Below are 19,951 nucleotides of genomic sequence, written 5' to 3' on the forward strand. Positions count from 1 at the left end.
AATTTCAAACAAGTGTTTTTGCTTCGAGATATTCGATCAACAAGATAATCTGAATCTTACTTCCCTTGTAGTGATTCCTTATCAATGCTTCTCATAACAAATTGCAGACATCATTTCTTGGTCTGTCGAAACGAAACTGATTCGATCGATTGATAGACTCATTTCCGTTCTCGTTGGAATATCTTCTTCTAATTTAGACATGGAAGATCCATTTCAAGTCAATGTCATTCTTTTCCTCGATCATCAAAATCTTGTGGTTCACAAGCAAACATGGTCAACTCTTCCCTTCAAGCAAAAAAAAAAAAAAAAAAAAAAAAAATTATATATATATATATATATATTTTTTGCAAATATCTTTGACACTCAGTGTTGGTCGTATTTTCTTTACGAGCTCGATATCAAAAGTTTAGTTCAATAAATTAGCTTCGAGAATTGAGCAAGTTTCAATATTGTCCACTAGACACGTCTTTAGACTCGTCAATTGACATAACGAAATGATGATGGTACTACAGACTGTGAATGGGTTCGCCTCTAGCCTCTAGCCTCTGAGCCCTCCTCATCTTGACTGGGCTGACTCTCAAAGTCGATCTCCTTCGATTTGTGCTTGTAGGCTAGGGGGAATATCATAGACCAATGATTTGGTGGTCAATAATTGTTCGTGGACGAACGTTTCAGAAGAACCCTTAAGTTTCCAAATCATAGAATTGGGAGATATGTACCAAATAAGGTAGAAAATCGAAGCTACTAGAGGAAAAATTGTTAGTTTTAGAGAAATTTTAACCGTGTTTCGATAATTTTTTTTAAAAATTGTTACAATTAAATTTTTGTATAATTTTATTAACATTATTTATTTGAGAATAATTATTAATATTGACGACTAAACATATTATTTATAATATATTTATTAATAAATGAAAATTAAATTAAAATTGAAGTTCAAACTATTATTTTATTAATAAATTATTATAATAATATAAGATTTATAAGTATAAATCATTATATTATTAAACGAGCAGTAAAATTATTAAAAATACTCTATTTATATGAAATTTAATAACACAATTTCTTTTTTAATTTGATTTTATTTTGGCCTTTTATTTTGATTTTATTGATGGGAATCACTTGGAATGCCCAAAAAGGATGGATGACAAGAAAAATATCTTCCATTTTCAATTCTCGACTTTTATAAAGGTATCATAAATTTCATTAGAATAACGTTGGGTTCTGTATGTATAGGGGGCGGTAAACGGGAAACCTAACTCTACGAACTCGAAGAAATACTTTTATCCGTTGAGCGACGACCCTTCCACTCAGTATCATCGAACGTGTAGGCAGATCGACTCTTCAAATTCTCGTTGAAATAGGATCTACACAAGAAAAAATCACTCGACATTCATTGGTTATTAGGGACATCCCGAAAACGTCTGGGTCAAAATATGACTTTAAAATTCAGTTCCGAATTAGTGGAATGAGGACCGCCTTGAATTATTGGACTTACTTCATAGCCCAGATGGGAATAGAACTTTAATTATATAATTAAAAATTTTACACATCCTTCATTAAAATTAAATTTAATATAATTATTAGTTTATGATTTTAATTAATACAATTTTCAAATTAATTTAATGGTATAATTATTTTATTTTTATAAAAGAAAATTTATAATTATCAAATTAGTCGAATTAAATATTGTAATTTTTACTGTATATTCCTTTTTTTCACAATTTAAATACAAAAAGAAACAAAATAATTTTTTTAATGTAAAAATTAGTTTTATTTTTTCAATTTTTATTTGTAAATAATTAATTCCATTCAATACATTATTATAAAATAATTTTAATATAATTTGGTTAATTATAAAAATTAATTTTAATATAAGAAGTTAATATTATTCAAAAGAAGACATTGTTTTCACGCACACGTGTAGGTAAAATTCTAGAATCAATTATTTTATTATAAAGTAAAAATGGTTGAACCGTTCAATTATTTATTATGAAGATAAATTGGTTGAACCATTCCAAAAAAATACAAGTTATTTTTAATCAATATTTCAAAGTTACCCAAATTTATAATTTTTTTAACAATAAAATCAACCTTGTTTAGTTGAATAGTTGTGTTAGATGGAAATTTCGACAATTAGGTTAAGTTCCGAGGCTAGGGCTGATTAGGTATCAGTCTAGGCCCGAGATGAAATTAGACTCAAATAATTAAGCAAGAGGGCCCTAAAAAAAAAAAAAACCCACCTAATAACCGAGCATATGTGAGAGGGCTTTGTCCATAACCTAATTATTACTGGTCGAACCCGATTCACTCTCGAGCTAATTCTATTGAAAAAATAGAGGAAATCTAAATCATCCTAGACTGGGGTGACTTTTATGGAGCGGTTTGCTAGCTAATCTTCTGTGGATGATATTCAGATTAGCGACACTGTACTATCGCACTATAATATTATGAGGTAGCACCTCAACCCAGGACGCCGATTATTCATTGTGTAGACGAAACAAGCTACCTAAGTCGATGAATATCAATGTTGGAAAGTCTGTATAGATGCTTAAGGAGGTAGCACCTCAACCCAGGACGCCGATTATTCATTGTGTAGACGAAACAAGCTACCTAAGTCGATGAATATAAATGTTGGAAAGTCTGTATAGATGCTTAAGGGTATGCTCGAAACTTCGAGCCTCCTGAGATGCTTAGGTAGTAGTAGAGACTAGAGATCCAAACTTCTTAGAGCCCGAACATAAACCCGTGGATACCTAATGGGTCAAGAGATGCGATAAAAGCTTACAAGTAGGTTACTTATGTTTCAAGACCACGTCACAGATTCCTTATACATATTTTATCTGCACTCACATGCTTCTTAGAAAACTACTCGAGCAAAACCCACATGATCCAAGATCATTCGGTTCATTCGAGCAAAACCCACATGATCCAAGATCATTCGGTTCATTCATATACCTATTCTTTTACTCGAATAAGGTCCGGTTTGAACTCGTGTAAAGTTATTCACTAACTTTTCAAACTCACAAGGGAGCCGAACGAGCGAATATGAATGTTTGACGGTCTATAAATTTTATAATTTAATTAGTGAAAATTCAAACGTTATAACTACCCAACATTAAATAAAGGATGTTTTAAAAATTGACTATTAAACAAATTAACCACTCGCCCTCATGGATAAAAATGTCAACTAAAATTGATAAAAACAAGTGAAATACCCACTTTGACCTTCTAGTTGTTATCTTTTATCTTTGTATGACTTTGACGGAGTGCATGAAAAGGATGGCTTTAGTCGTCATCAGCTACGCGTTAAAAATGTCTACAACTATTGCTTTGGTGATCTGTACATCCACCGCCGCCACCGCCGCCGCCACCACCACCACCACCACCACCACCACCACCACCACCACCACCGGCTACCTTTCCTTCATCGCCTTTTCGTCTACTGAAACTCCGACGTCTCTTTTCAACTGTTATCTTCCTCTGCAAGCTATTTTTCATCCTCCCTAAATCTCTCAGTGCTTCCACTTAACGCGCACTCCGGGAATGTGTCGAGCACAGGAGTGGGCTTATGCAGCCCTTCTGCTCCTGTGCTTCTCGTCCTCCGTACTACTGGTCGGTGCAGCAAAGGCGGTAACTCGCCCCTCCGAAGGTAATTCTTCTTCTTCTCTCTGGCCTGAATTTTTCGTTAAACATTCCGTTCCCGCGCACAATTTCTTGGTTCATTTCGTGTACAGTTATGTTCTAATGCAATAGATGCTGTAGTTTAGTATTTATGGCTAATTCTTCCTACTATGTTGTGGATCCCGGTTCAATTCCCGTCAATTTCTGGATATACAGTCAATTTTTAGTAGAACTCAGAAGCTCATGGACCAATTATGATCTAACACTATCTCTTCGTTTAAATTTCGATCATCCTTTCTTTTTATTTTCAGTGGACGCTCTGCTCGAGATCAAGAGAAGTTTGTTGGATCCTAATGGGAATTTGAGCAACTGGAACAGAGGAGACCCTTGCATTTCGAAATGGACTGGTGTTCTGTGCTATAGTTCCACATTGGATGATAACTATCTACATGTTGCTGAATTGTATGATTTCTAGTATTTATGGACTCTTATAACCTATGCTGAGACGTATCTGCATCCATACTTGGATACCAGTTCAAAATAACAATTTGTAATTGTTACTATGAACAATCTGAGACTCATAATTTTATTATTCAGCCCCGGACGCGACGTAACTTGGGGCTTGACATGTATATGAAAGGGGTTATTGTGTAATTGATCAACTGCATACTCCAAAATTTTTAATTATTGCCTATCATGGTCATTTGTACTCCTCATTTTTTTGGTCAGTCTCATATATAAGGTGTAGATTATATCTTTCTCCTTATGCCTTTTCCTGAACAAGACTTAACGCTCCACCCTTATGATCCTTTGCAGGCGACTTCTAAATATGAGTTTATCAGGAAATTTATCACCTGCGCTTGGTCGTTTATCTTACCTGCAAGTTTTGTAAGTAACTAAAGGAGAGTAAATGAAACTTTTATTCAATTAACACTTAATAGGTTGATTTAGAATTTGATTTCTCCATATTGTGGGTGCCTGTGATTTCGTCTCTCTGCTAATGCAATTTTTTTGTATTTTGTGAAAAGGGACTTCATGTGGAATGAGATAACTGGGGGAATACCAGGAGAGATAGGCAATATAACGTCCTTAAAACTGTTGTAAGTCAATCTACTTTCTTGCTGGTTTACTTATTCTCTTTGATAAAGGTTGGCTGATTTTTCTAAAAATACATCATCCTACCTCCATTAGAATTTTCATTATGTTCGTAGTCCACGAATAAGTTTTCGAAGTGTTAGAAAATATAAACCACTTGATGTGTCTGAATATTTATTATTACAACTGAATAGTTGTAATATGAATCTGTCACTTCCTATTTACTCTATAAGTTGTTTTACAGGCTTCTAAACGGGAACCAGTTGTCAGGTTCATTGCCAGAAAATCTTGGGAATCTTGTACATTTAGACAGAATACAGATTGACCAGAACCATATATCAGGACCAATACCTAAGACATTTGCAAACTTAAAAGCAATAAGGCATTTGTAAGCACGTTTCTGATTCTGACACGAGAACAATATTCCTGCAACTTCCTTTTCTTCTTATAGGTGTTTTATTTCTCGTTTGCCCTTTACACTCAGCCACATGAACAACAACTCTATCAGTGGTGAAATCCCATCTGAGCTATCTGAATTGTCCAGTCTTATCCACATGTAAGTTGCTCTCCACCCTCACCACCACCAAACGCATATAATTTTTGATGCAAGCTATGTTTCCTGCAAGTTTGTTGTTTCTTGTGGCATTTCTATTGTACGTTTACACTGTTCTTTTTAATGTAAGAACTATTTAGATGCTTATACTTTTGGCTAATTACACAAAATTTTACACTTTGCAGCCTCCTTGACAATAACAACATATCAGGGAAACTTCCACCCGAGTTGTTTCAATTGCGAAACTTAGAAATACTGTATGCACTCATTTCCTGCGTTCATTCTTCTAACAAGTTTTCTTCTTCTATTTTTCCCTGCATTTTTTCTGATGCTAGATACTTTTTTTGAAGAATAAACTAGGATTTCTAAGCACTCAATCTTAGGTTACTTCTGTTAGTATTTCAATCTGTTCCTCCTGGGTATAAAACCATATTCAAACTCATTAATAGGCAACAGCTTCATTTAAGAGAGAACTGTGATAGTATGAATGATATACACTTTGGTCACAAAACCTCTGCCACCTTTGTCTGACGCTAAGATTCGAACTCATCCATTTTCATCATTTTAGAATCACAATGTGTCCAAGAAAATCTTCTTCTTGCTTTCAGCCTTGGGATCTGTTCTCTTTTAGCTTGCGTGCTTTTGGGAGATGAGCATTGTTTTTGGCTTTGGCTTTTTGCTTGGTCAAATTATGAGCTTCTTTGACGTTTCAGTGTGCTTTTATGGGTGTTGTTGTAGAGTTTGTTGTTATGCTCAAACCAAATAGCCCTAGAAGCAATTAACATGTTAAATTTTTTTCATAAAATTAGTCAATTCTTCTAGGGGCATAATCTCTAGCACACTTGTCTCTGTTTGCATTTCATGGGGCTTTTTGCCCAAGAGGATGAGTAGGAAGAAGGGTGGATAGGTCTCGGGAAAATGTTCGATCTCTTGTTAGGTTTAGTACTTCTCTTTCGGCATCAGGTTTCAAGGAGTTTTGTAATGTTAGTTTTATTTTATTATCTGAATGGCTGTTCATCTTCCTTCCCAGTTTCATTCATATGCTTTTCATTGTAGAATTTATTCTGCACAAGTAATCTTTCTGCATTTCTGCTTTTCAAATAATTTTGAGTTTCTTAAAAGCCTCATTTGATTTACAGTCAACTTGACAACAACAACTTCAGCGGGTCCACAATACCAGATTCTTATGGGAATATGATTACATTGCTGAAATTGTAAGTTATATTTAAATTATTGGTTTCAGTTGGACAATCAAACGGTGGTCACAAACTTGTGTTTTAGTTGTGAACTCGATGTGGTTATTTATATGTTTAAATAGCCTAACCAGCTTTCATTAATTAACACACATGCAGGCTAGACGAATCTAATTTCCAATTCAGTTAAAGTTAGAATGATAGGAATGGTGTTACAATAGCCAGCATCCTTAGAACAAGTTAGAAATTTGTGTCTGAGGAGAACTCAATTAACCTAAATAAATAGCATAATTTTGAATTGGTACTTTTATTTACTTAAAAGAGATGTGATTAAGGTGGCAAGTGGAGCTCTATTAAATAGGATGATTCCCAATCATAAAAGGATCTTATTCCGTTTTATAGTTGGCTATCTTATTCTTCAATCATGGGATTATTGTGGTTAAAGAAGCTATATTAAAAAAATGAAGATGTTTGGAATTCTTTTTGATGATATACAACTAATAATACACTAAGTTAAATACAATAGAGAAAACCTCACAGAAAGGTAAAAATAATCTATCCTAATCAAATCCCGACTTTTAGTCCTAAAAGATCACCAAACAAAAAGTAAGATAATTTTCAAATGGGCAAAAATGAATTTATACCCCTAAACTTTGAGTGGTATAATCAATTAAAATACCAAACTAAAAACTGTATTAATTTAAACTCTCAACTTTTGCAAGTGAACCAATTTATTTTGAACAAGAAACGAAACTTTTCATGGATGAAATGAAAAGAAACTAATGCTCAAAAGACACGAACTTAAAGGGAGTGAAAAAGAAAATAACAGAACTTACAAAGGAAAATTAAATGCATCCTAACTCAAGTAAATATCCGGTAAAGAAAAAATATCAACAAGCTTGGAGAGAGAGACACCATGAAGAAACTTTCGTTCTTTTGGAATTCAACTGATCACACCAAGGAAGTTGTTTGTTTTAGAAAAATCTCAAAATTTTCTCCATCCACAATTCCGAATGAAGAGACTTGATCATATTCATCCATAAAAGATGAGGTTTAATCTTGAAATAAGGCCCGATGATAATCAGTTGAAGGTTATCTTCCAAGATATATGAATACAAGTAAACTGAACAACTTTATTGAATATGAGCACCCAATGAATAACTTGTAACAACTTTAATCCAAGAAATATGTAATAACTTCAACAGTTTGTACCAATACTAAAATGAATATGAGCACTCAAAAAATATATGATTAAGGTAATCCCTGTTCTTACAACAAATGGGGCAAACCGAGTACAAAAAAAGGAAGTTTCCTTTGCAAGATCTCTGATGTATTAAGTCTACCATTTAATAAAATCCAAAGAAAAAGGTTGGATTATTGGAGTCACCATAACCCCTTTAGATTATTGGACTTCCAATTCTTTTGAAGCCATTGGAGTATACTTTGGAGGTTTAGTGAGTGTTTCTCCTGATACGCTTAGCTTGATTAATTGTCCTAAAGCTTGAATTAAGGTCTGACATGATTTATGTGGTTTCTTGCCAGCTACCATTGAAATAAAAGACAAATTTTAGAAACTATTTTTCTCATTTTAGGGATGCACCGGATTCTCATAATATTATTCACTCTCCTCCTAATATTAACCATCAAATCTAGAACTTCTTTCTATTTCCAGGCATCCGTTAATTGGTTTGAAGTGTTTTCATTCAAAGCCAGAGGCTAATCAGTCCAGGGTGTTTTCGGACTGTTGAAATCGTGATGAATTTTTTAATAACAATACTAATGTTTTAAGTATCCTCGTATGAGGAGTGTGGAAGGAAAAGAAGGAAAAAACGATTTTGTGGTGCAACTTCCTTTATGCTTTTTTCTAAAATCTTGGGCTCGAAAGGAATGCTTGTATCTTCTCAGATAATCTTTATTGAGTCTACTTCTTACATTGCTTTATCTTGGAGTCATCTTTTGCCTCCTTTTTGTAATTATAGTTTATCTACCCCACTATCTCAATGGAGATGTGTTTTGTGATTATCTCATACCGGATTATCTTTTTTTTTTTTTTTTTCTATTTCATACATCATTGTAATGGTTTCTCTTTCCTATAAAAAAACAGAGGAGGTTTGTGGAAAGTTTGGTGTGAACAGCCCATTGGTTTCAAAGGAGAAAAAAGTTATCGAGTGTGAGAATGTGACTTTAATTTCGGGTCTCGTGCTTGAGAAAGGAATTATTTCTGCCTCAGAATTTTTTTTCCCAAGACAACGATAATTGAGGAATTAGAATGTAATGTTCAATTTTACATTAAGACAAGGAAAGCTAATGAGGAATTAGGAATTGTGCAAGAGAAAGAGACTTTAAATGATGATGTCTTGCATGAAAAGGGAATTTATTCAAACTTTGTTCTACCTCCCAAGACCTTGATTATTGAGGAATTAGAAGTTAATGCCCAAACTGATATTAATACAGGGTTTATAGTAACTGTCGTTTCCAAGGAATCTTTTTTAGAGGAAGATACTCTTATTAAACCAGGTCTCCTTGATTCCTCGGAAGTCTTCTGAAAATCCAGAACATTCTTTGACAAGTTCTGATGCTTTAAATCAGAATCGGCCAAACCTTATGACTTCGACAGTTAGGTTTGATGAATTAAGAAATGGTGGCAAATTCAAGAAATTTTGCGGAGATTGAATTAAATGAGGCGATCAATGTTCCCAATGATTGTATTGGCAGATCTGCTGACAAGCTAGGTATTCTGAGTGTGAAGGCAGTGAAGGATAATTTTATGGTTGCATTTTCTAAATTTTATACAAGGAAAAATCCACATGACCCCTCATCCTCAAAAGTTCAAGATATATCTACTTTTAATAAAGATGTCATTGAAGAGGCTGCTAGATGTATTTTGATATCAGTTGATCAGCAAGAAAATGTTCAAATTAGTAGAGCAATTGATTCGTCTCTGTCAGTTATTCTTAAATGTCATATTGGTACCGGAGGTTTGGAATTTGTGCAAACTTAGGTACAGCCAAATGATATTATCTGTTCAGATCCATAAATTGACTCTGATTGATGATTCAGTGGTGAGTGTGAGCAGTGTTTTGTTAGATATCCAGCCTCTAAATAACTCTTCAAATGATGCTTTAAATGAAGACCGGTTTGCCCCAAAGTAAACCATCTGTTTCAGGATTCAGAAAAGACTCATTCAATTCCCAATGCAAAGCAAATTCCCTTCTCTTATTGAGCTTAGCGGTCTTCAAATGTGCGAAATTCATTTGCTTATCTCTCAAAGGAATTGATAATTATTGTTTGCAGTGAAATTTCTTGTGATTCAATGAAGATTTTATCTTGGAATGCTAGAGGTTTGGGGGATGCCTAAAAAAGAACTAGTTTGAAGAAATTTAAGCATAATCTTTGCTCGGATGTTGTCCTCATACATGAAACAAAGACGGGGTCTTTCAACCAAAGTTTCATTAAGTCAATGTGGAGCTCTAATGAGGTCAACTGAGTGCATATTGAATCTTTTGGTAGATCTGGAGGTATGCTTATTATGTGGGATGAAAGCTAGGGAAGGTCTTGGAAGTTCTTAAAGGAGGATACACACTGTCACTCGGAATATCTTTTCAAAATGAGAAGAGGTGTTGGATCTCAAATGTGTGGACCTAATGATTATCGGGAAAGGAAGCATTTGTAGAGTGAATGGAGTTCTTTTTATACATATTGTGACATTCCTTGGTGTACGGTGGGGACTTAAATATTACATGTTGGATCCATGAGAGTGTACCAGGTGGAAGATAAACTAAAGGTATGCGGTTTTTCAATAAATTTATTGAAAAATCTGGAGTTTACTTGGTCGAGACTTGGTGATGATAATCTTAAAGCTTTGCTGGACTGTTTCTTTGTTTCTAAAGCTTGGGAATAAGATTTTTGATGGCACAAGGGCTTTAAAATGTGTCTTTTTGGATCATTTTCTGATACTCTTGGAAGTCGGTAGTTTTGTTTGGGTCCATTTCAGTTTTTCAATTCCTAGATGAGCATGTCTGATTGTGTTAGCGTTATATATATTTTATAAGAGATAATATCATTGATGTTTGAAATTTACCAAGGGGTTGTGTTATCCATGATGCCTACAAAACAACTTCCCAATTTACAATGAGGGAGGTATGACTATAGGAAGTAAAAGCATTAGACAATTTAATGAGGTCTCTGTCTTCTCTATGAATACTCTTTGATTTCTTTCTTTCCATAGATTCCAAAAGAAAGCTGTAATGATGTTTGTCCATAGTAGAGCTTTTGCATTCTTGGAGAGGTGGTACGTTAAAGTCATATTCAGTTTGTGTGTAACTAATGGCTGAAATGAAACATGTGGTAGTGTTTCATATAGTTCCTCTTTCATCAAAGATCATGGAGCATAAGTTAAGTGACTCCAATTATTATGATTGCAGTCAGACGATTCGGTTTTATCTTATGAAGTACTAAGATGGATGATAACATTAATTAGGATATGCTTGAAGATGACACAAAGAAGGCTTGGCTTCACGATGATGCTCGATTGTACATTCAAATCAATAATTCAAGAAACAAAATGTGGTTTTAAATGGAGCAAGACTAAATTATATTTGCAACAAGCTAGACATGGTTGACGTATTTGCTTCATCTCCATCTCGATGGGTAGTGTTATAATATATATGTTATTATGTATGGTTGTTCTTTATTTTAATTGTTCATTCTTTACACAACTTATAAGCTCGTCACTAGAGTTACTGTGCAGTAACAATAGCCATATGTTTAGTGAAGACTAAATATTTAAAAATCAATCCGCCCGTTTTCCTACATCTGATGTATGATATGTACCAAAACCTTGTATGTATACTTGTGTATAAGCTTTATATGCTCTTATATTTGAAATAGCAGTTTGGACATGTACTATTTTTTATAAAACAATGCATTGGTTGTCTTTGTGATTGATTTTGCGCAGGAGTCTAAGGAACTGTAGTTTGCAAGGACCAATTCCTAATCTGAGCAGGATAAAGAACCTGGGTTATCTGTAAGGCTAAATTAGGTTTATTGAGATTGCAACATCTGGGCTATGCTGGCTTCATGATTATAAATTTGTGCATTCCTTCAAAATTGACCCTAGTTCGTGTTCTTTTCTGTTTCTTCGTATTTCAGGGATCTAAGTAACAATCAACTAAGTGGATTCATACCACGAGACAAGTTTTCTGAGAATATCACTACCATGTAAGAGTCTCATCTTTTGCAAATAAAACTTCAGTGTTTGATTAAAGAACTTTAAAGATTAAAAACCTGCCATAAAAATATGATGTTGAATGGTATGTTTGACATTTTCTTGTCTTTACATTAAATGCAGCATTTTATCGGACAATCGTCTTACTGGCACCATACCATCCAGTCTTTCGGATCTACCACTTCTTCAGAAATTGTGAGTGAATTTTTTTCACCAATTCTTTGTTGTTGGGTGGTGGTGCTGGATTTAGCTTGATAGCGTATATCATGTTTGTACATTTCCGAGAAGACAAACGTAATGTTATAGGGAACCTAATTATACAGAGAATGACAGAAAAAGGTTAGAACTTTAAAGGAAAAATAAAAAAATTAATTCTTGTTGTGCTCGGTCGTTACAATATATGCGTCATTTGTTTGAGGAGGAGTATTCAATTGTTTGTCTATTTAATTTGATACGGAATCTAACTGAACTATTTCAAATAGAAGATTTTAATTTATAAACTAATATCCTTACTGCTATTACTTCCCTTAGGATGTACATGAATTTTTCTCCAAACATTCACTTAGGTTTGAAGTTACTGATTAATCTATTATACAACTCAATGTACAAAGTAATGGTTAGTTTGTCAGTTTCACATGGCAGGTCAATTGCAAATAATTCATTGAACGGCTCAGTTCCATCCTCCATATGGCAAAACAGGACGCTCAAATTTTTGGACAGCCTTACAGTGTAAGACGTGAAGTAACTAAATTGCTATGTTGAGGGGTTGAAGGATTATAGACTGCTCTGCACTTCCTTTACCAAATATTTATTCTTGCCTCTTCTGTACTGCAGAGAGCTGCAGAACAATAAATTTTCAAATATTTTGGGAAGCATCGATCTCCCTCAGAACGTCACTGTCTGGTTTGCTTCTTCCTCTTAACTCTGATGTATCAAAATTAGTACAATATGGCTTTAATGAAGTTCTTTATCTTCAATCGGCATAATGCATGTGCACTACTCGATCCATTTGTGCAGAGTGAACCATCCCTTACATTACCTTTTTAAATCTGATGTTTGTCTTTTGTATAAATTTCTTTATGATAGGATATTTTGTATACATTTCACCATATGAATGAAATGGCTTTCTTTCCAATAAAAAAAATTGATGTTTGTCCTTTTGAATTTCTGGCTTAAAGTATATTTGTGCACAGAGTACAACCAAACTTGACAAATTGATGTTATATTCTTTTTTATGGATGTTTTTTTCCCCTTAAATTTCAGGCTTCATGGAAATCCTGCTTGTTCTAATAACAGCCTGGTGCACTTCTGTGGATCTGAGCGTGAGGATATAATTGACATTCCAACAAATAAAAGTCTTGGCTGTTCTGATTCAATATGCCCACCTCCTTATGAATGTTACTCGGCAAAATGTCCCTCATTTTGTGTCTGTTCTGCACCTCTTCTTATTGGATATCGTTTGAAAAGTCCTGGATTCTCACGTTTTAGTCCATATCAAAAAATGTTCGAGGAGTACCTGACCAATGGTCTTACATTACGTCTTGAACAATTGGACATTGGTTTTACTGTGTGGCAAAAGGGGCCTCGTTTAAGAATGAACCTGAAGCTTTTCCCTCTACATGTTGCCGATAACAATAGTTCTCACGTGTTCAATGACAGCGAGGTTGTAAGAATTGTTTCCAAGTTTACAAGTTGGAACATTTCAGATAGCGACATATTTGGACCGTACGAACTTCTCAGCTTGACAATATCCGATATTTATAAGAATGGTTGGTCTTTAAAACTTTTCTGATGAGTTTTTTTAGGATACTATCTCTTATATTAAATTGTCAGAGACTGAAGATTGTTGTGAAAGCTCACTTTTACCTTTGGTTTTCATGTTACCTGTTGAAGCAATTGGAAAAAGGCTTCCTATACTTGTACTTCCTAATTATTATCTATTGATAGAAACCCTGTCTGTGGCATAGTGGTAACCTTTTATGCGCGTTTATTGGGTCATTGCTACATAAATGCATGTTTTGATTATCTTTGCGAAATACTTTTTCATCAATGTTTATTTATATTATTTTCTCTTTATAATGATGATTTTTTCCTCCTTATGATGCTTCTATATTTGTGGTTTCGTTTGCATTTTTAGTTAATGAGGCTTATGTCAATTAGTTATTTACAATAGAAAATATTCCTGATGACATGACATGATATGTTCTATGATATCAACCCTGCTGACTAGTTAAATGTTTCCATTTTGGCACCATCATACCCGATACTGAGCAGATGACTGCACTTATTTTACTTATAACTGGAAGACTATAATCAACAATTAATGTTATTTTTGGTTGGAGACCTACATGTTTAGCTATTATGATTATCACAATCCTTCAAATTTGATTTTTAGCTTAATTTTTTTTTTCTCGTATTGCAGTATCTATTCCACCACCATCTGATTCTACTATGAGTAAAGGGGCATTGGCTGGAATAATATTAGGAGCAATTGCTGGTGGAGCAACGCTATCTGCAATTATTTTTATTTTTATCGTAAGATTACGTGTGAGGGGCCACCACATCTCAAGAAGGCATCGTCGTAAGTAGTTTATTCCTTAAAAATTAGGATGTAGTATTTTATGTGCCTCCTCTCTTGCAATGCCCAATTCTTAATAAGTGAACGATTATATGGGTGTGCTTATAGCTTCCCTGCAGAACCACATATGAGAGCTAAGGTTTCGATGCTAGTTTGTGGCCGAATATAAATCATTTTATGTTAAACCACCCATGAACCCAAGAGCTTAAGTTGATGAGTTATGATGAATTTACTCTTATATCACTACTTTAACACTTTTCCTCACATATTGGCTTGCATATTTATAGAAGGACAAAAGGTTGAAATCAATATTAATTGGAGAGGATTTTTGGGTTTCGAACATTGGACCTCCTACTCTGATACAATGTTAAATCACTAATCAACCCAAAAGCCTAAGTTTATGGGTTTTGGTGAATATAATCTTAAATCAATACTTTAATACGCTTTAATATGTTATATGCTACAAATGATGATACCTTAGTTTTGAAACCTCATGGTCATGAGTAATAAATGCCAAAGTTTTAAAAGAAACTCTTAGTGGATGCTGGTTCATAGGTTTGGAGGTCTGAATCTATATAAACTATGTTTGGAGGATTGAGTATCAGAGGCTTGTCCTAATCTGTACATTTGTAATCTGTAAAAGTCAGTATGTAACGTAGGAGATGATTTACAAATATGTTACCCATATAGTAAGTTCATATATCAAGTGTCTTGAGATACAAACTCAACTTGGATGTGTTAGTAGAAGTTAAAGGTGTACCCTTTTTTTTTTTTTTTTTTTTTTTTTTGTATTTATGAAGATTGTTTGACAGAAATGCATTGGGTAAAGTGGTTGATTGGCATGATGATCTTATTGCAAGATTAAGCAAGTTTACTTGGATATGTTAGATATTTTCATTCAGCTAACTTTTTGGTTTGCAGCATATTGTAAACTTGTAATGCATTTATTGATGCCATGTGGTAATAGCAGTTTCATACTATCTGTGGCTGTGTTTTTCCTGTGCAAATAATTCGAGATTATCCATCCATCAATCAAATTTTTGGTTCCCTTACATGAACCGATAATTTGATAGAATTTCCTATCTTATAATTGTGTATTAGTTGTCGATATTTAGTACTTATCGTTTTTTTTAATGCTGTACAAGGTCTTTCTCCTATATAAGAAGACCTAGGATGTGCAAATTTGAAGATAAAATAGAATTACCATTCACCCTAATTTAAGATCATCCATCATGTCTTGATTGAATGGCCTTGTACTTGATCATCAGGCATCTTAAAATAAATTTCAGTTAATTAGCTTTATCTCCATTTCCTTTAAATTCTTATGCTTGTATAATTGAGGCTATTACTTCTTCATTCTTTGTTAGAATTATAGTACATTATGGCTCATTACATGACATGCTATAATAATTTTGTCAGCCTTCATTTTTATTTCAGGCTTTATTATTCGAAAAATCAAACTTTCATAACTAGGTGACTGGAATATGATTAATCTCAGAGTTCTCTTGGTCACTTTAAATAATAAGAAAAGATCATATATTGTTCTTTAAGTATTGTGATTATATTTAACATTTGATCTTCATTTATACCAGTGTCAAAAACCTCCATACATATTGAGGGCGTAAAGGAGTTTGGTTACCGTGAAATGGCTCTAGCTACAAACAATTTTCACGAGTCCACGGTAGTTGGTCAAGGTGGTTATGGAAAGGTGTACAAAGGAATTCTAGCAGATGGCACTGCTGTTGCTATCAAACGTGCACAGGAGGGCTCACTACAGGGTGAAAAGGAGTTCCTAACTGAAATACAATTATTGTCAAGATTACACCACCGAAATCTTGTGGCTTTGATTGGATATTGTGATGAAGAAGACGAACAGGTAGTTTGAGGAATTCTTTATTTATTTATCATTTTCATAAAAAAAATTGCAAAAACACCCCTGAATTTGGTCTGGTATTTTATTGAAGTTCCAATATAGTCCATGCACTTAGGTTACACTTTAGTCCTTGTTATTTAAATTTGTGACGATTTAGTCAAAAGATTTTTAATGACAAACATCTTCTTGGAATGGTCATTTTGATTCAGCTCATCAAAAGACTTCTTCATGGCATTCTCTTTTTAAACCATTGTGGCTTATTCTATTCAAGATTTATGTCTAAACTAGAATGCATTAATCTTTGTTTTGTTCTCTTTCTCCCTCCCTTTTGGAGGTTGTTTCTTTTCATCATAAGTTTCTTTATATTATTTCACTGAAAAGTTTTGTTTCTTGTAAAAGCTCGAATTTTTAGGTGATACATTACAATATATTTAAATTAAAGTTTCTGTTTGTGATAGCTACTAATTTTATCAGCTCGCTGGACATTACTTTTTTGTTAATTCCTTGCACTGCCTTGAAATTTGGCCTTGAGCAGACTTCTTGATTTTTAATTTCCATGCAGATGTTGGTTTATGAGTTTATGTCAAATGGCACGCTGAGGGATCACCTTTCTGGTACATTTCAGCAACTTTCCTATAAATTATTTTTCGAAGATTCGGTTTCAGTTATGCAAATTGTGAGATGGTTTTTTATACGTTCCAGGGTTCTTATTCCTTCATATTTATGTCAACTGAAGAATAAGCTTTTTATTTATTTATTTGAGTTGTTGTTTTCATGTCTCTCTTTTGAGCATTGACTTGTTATGTTTCCTTGTGTTATCACAGTACGTTCTGCAAAACCTTTGAGTTTTACCACAAGATTAAGAGCTGCCCTGGGTGCAGCTAAGGGAATTCTGTACCTTCACACGGAAGCTGATCCCCCAATATTCCACAGGGACATCAAGTCCAGCAACATATTATTAGACTCCAAATATTTAGCAAAGGTTGCTGATTTCGGACTTTCACGACTTGCACCTCTACCAGATACAGAAGGCGATGTGCCAAATCATGTATCGACGGTAGTAAAAGGGACACCGGTAAAATTCTATCTATATTTCTTAAACTTTTAGAAATTTAATGAAAGAGTTCAATTTTTGCTTACAATCTCGTCACGATTTTAGTAGATTCTAGGATGTCTACTAGGTTATAGAAGGTAGGTATCCTTTTTTATAACTTATAATTGATCTATTAGGTTTTATAAAGGAAAGATCCTTTGTAACACTAATAAACAGAGGCGTCTATGGTGGGAATCTAAAGGTTTTATAGGATTATATTTCATGGGTGTGACGAACAATAGTAAAAGCAAAAACAAAAGAGATGAGGGGATTTCCATTTAGACGACGCCCTGTTTTCATAGACGCTACAAGTTCTACTATAATGGTAAATATGATAGCAAAAGGAAAATAGAGGAATACCCTTACTTTCATAAGCATCTCTTGCCTTTCAGAAAATGATAGAAAGGATTTCTCCTTTATTTGATTGATGTTAGAGATAAATGGCATTCTGCATTTCTTACAACTTTCTACAACCCTAATAGTCATGGATTGCTAGATCACGCAGGGAAATTATGGCCTATAAGGAAGCTAATCTTCGAAAGAAGGAAATACAAAAGTATTACAACAGATTGGAGCTCAGATGGAGTGTATGTGAAAGAAACTTAAGGATCACAATCAAGATTTTAAAGTGATTAGAAATTCAGACTAAATTCAAAATCCTAAAAGATTAGGGACCTAAGATAGAAATAGAAAAAAAAACATGAAAATTAGGGGCATTACCAAGCATGCATGGAGTGACGTCACTAAATAGTCTAAGAAAATTAGGGGTGTTACATTTGGTATCAGAGCTAGACATCGGACGATGTGCTAACGAGGAGGCTGAGCCTTGAAGGGGATGACACGAGGCGGTGTGCCATCAAGGACGCTGGCCCCAAAAGGGGTGGATTGGGGGGTCCCACATCGATTGGAGAGGGAAACAAAACATTCTTTATAAGGGTGTGGAAACCTCTCTCTAGCAGACGCATTTTAAAACCTTAAGGGGAAGCCCAAAAGGGAAAGCCCAAAGAGGACAATATCTGCTAGCGGTGGGCTTGGACCATTACACCATTAGATGAGAAACTAAGATATATGATAGTATGATCTAAATGTGGATAAACCTTGTCAAAGAGGTACTTCAGATCTGATAAGCTCTAGAGAAAGCCCGTTAAAGCGCTTGCACTCGGTGATGGGGCTGATCGCAACACTTAAGCTAGCACAAATATTTCAACATTTTCATGGTAAAATGGATTTGCATATTCAAAACCACTTTTAAAATTGTCCTATTGGGATAATTGAGATGGGATGTTGGGACACAAATGGAAATGTCAAACCTTTGCTCATTATACCATGGTACATGATATAGAGAAAGTGAATCTTCTGTACTAAAAATATTTCCTTTGTTTATTCTCAATGTTACTGTTTTTGGTTAGATAACTGTTACACTTCCTGGATTGAGTTTAGTTTATGTGCCTTTAAATTTGCATGCTTCCATTTTCCAGGGTTATCTCGATCCAGAGTACTTCCTGACTCGTAAATTGACAGACAAAAGTGATGTTTATAGTCTTGGTGTCGTGTTTTTGGAGATTTTAACTGGGCGCCACCCGATCTCACACGGCAAGAACATCGTTAGAGAGGTATTACATCCAAATAGCATTTGTTATGGCCTCTTTATTTTGGAATAGCACAACACCAAGTGCATGAACTGGATATCATAGTCGTATGCATAATTTGATTACAAAGGCCTTCTCTGTACTGCACTGGTATCTCTTTTAAATACTTGTATCGTTCATATGTCAACAGGTCGACCGTGCATATCAGTCTGGAAAAATTTTCTCGATTATTGATGGTCAACTCGGATCTTATCCCCTTGAAAGTGTTGAAAGATTTGTGACTTTGGCTCTGAAATGTTGCCAAAATGAAACAGATGCACGCCCTTCAATGGCAGAAGTCGTTCGAACACTCGAAACTATCTGGCTTATGCTGCCCGAGTCTGATACGAAAGTTGCAGAGCCTCCAGTGACGAACGTCGTAAAAATGACCAGTCCTCCATCTTCATCATCCAACATGAATAACTATTACACATCAGAAGTCTCTGGCAGCGACCTTGTAAGTGGAGTAGCTCCCACCATCACACCCAGATAGACAACATTATTTCCTTAATCGACACTTAATTAACAAGCTTAATCTCAGTTTGTATATAGTTTTGCAGACACGATTGTTCTTCAAATACATTAAATTATTGTATCTTCAGAGCATAATTTTTGGTTCACTATTAGGAAGTACTTTTCATGTGGTTCATCCACTTGCTAATGTAACTAGTGTGGTTAGATCTATTTACTTCTTGTTGTTATAAAGTTAATAAGATTGATTGAATGTAATCTTGTGTTTTTTAGGGGTAATTTTATAATTTTTTTTAACTTTTTTTTATATATATTATATTAATATTACGGTGAAAGCTCGTGTATTTTTTTAAATGTAGTACGTACAATTCCATCTATATACTAGCCGTAAGAGTATTTTGAAATTTTTAAGAACGTTTCTAAGAAAATTTGAATAAAACATTTAAAAGCTCTAATGATATATATATATATATATTTTAACTATTTTGAAAGTTAAAAAAATATTTTTATAAATAAAATATTAGCCGTTTTTTTTTTATCTAGAATTATTTTTAAATGTTTGAGGGTATATTTAAATTTTTAAATTAAATGTAAAATTTAAAAGTATTTTTATTAA

The 19,951-nt window shown here is 34.1% G+C and overlaps 1 protein-coding gene across 2 annotated transcripts; it reads left to right on the forward strand.

Moving 5' to 3' along the window:
- The first annotated feature begins 3,325 nt into the window (after positions 1-3,325).
- LOC111788446 (putative LRR receptor-like serine/threonine-protein kinase At1g06840) lies at positions 3,326-19,593 on the forward strand. Of its 2 annotated transcripts, XM_087121379.1 has the most exons (20): positions 3,327-3,652; positions 3,936-4,086; positions 4,441-4,512; positions 4,653-4,724; positions 4,964-5,107; positions 5,204-5,275; positions 5,458-5,529; positions 6,412-6,486; positions 11,423-11,491; positions 11,617-11,685; positions 11,816-11,887; positions 12,335-12,421; positions 12,527-12,595; positions 12,956-13,461; positions 14,115-14,273; positions 15,863-16,146; positions 16,706-16,757; positions 16,968-17,218; positions 18,715-18,849; positions 19,016-19,593. In XM_087121379.1, exons 1-20 carry the CDS (start codon positions 3,547-3,549, stop codon positions 19,355-19,357), a joined length of 2,859 nt encoding a protein of 952 aa, XP_086977505.1. In that variant the 5' UTR covers positions 3,327-3,546; the 3' UTR covers positions 19,358-19,593. The 2 variants fall into 2 exon arrangements, with proteins under 2 accessions (XP_086977506.1, XP_086977505.1); XM_087121380.1 differs by lacking the exon at positions 5,458-5,529 and having other exon boundaries at positions 3,326-3,652.
- Positions 19,594-19,951: the final 358 nt, after the last annotated feature.

The sequence above is a fragment of the Cucurbita pepo genome, chromosome 2 (genome assembly GCF_057944985.1).
Source record: "Cucurbita pepo subsp. pepo isolate OVF chromosome 2, ASM5794498v1, whole genome shotgun sequence".
Taxonomy (NCBI): domain Eukaryota; kingdom Viridiplantae; phylum Streptophyta; class Magnoliopsida; order Cucurbitales; family Cucurbitaceae; genus Cucurbita; species Cucurbita pepo.

Coding starts and splice junctions, on each gene's coding strand:
- LOC111788446 (XM_087121379.1), top strand. CDS start 3,547: ATGTGTCGAGCACAGGAGTGGGCTTATGCAGCCCTTCTGCTCCTGTGC. Junction 12,422..12,526: donor TTTTTGGACAGCCTTACAGT/GTAAGACGTGAA, acceptor TCTGTACTGCAG/AGAGCTGCAGAACAATAAAT. Junction 12,596..12,955: donor CCTCAGAACGTCACTGTCTG/GTTTGCTTCTTC, acceptor CTTAAATTTCAG/GCTTCATGGAAATCCTGCTT.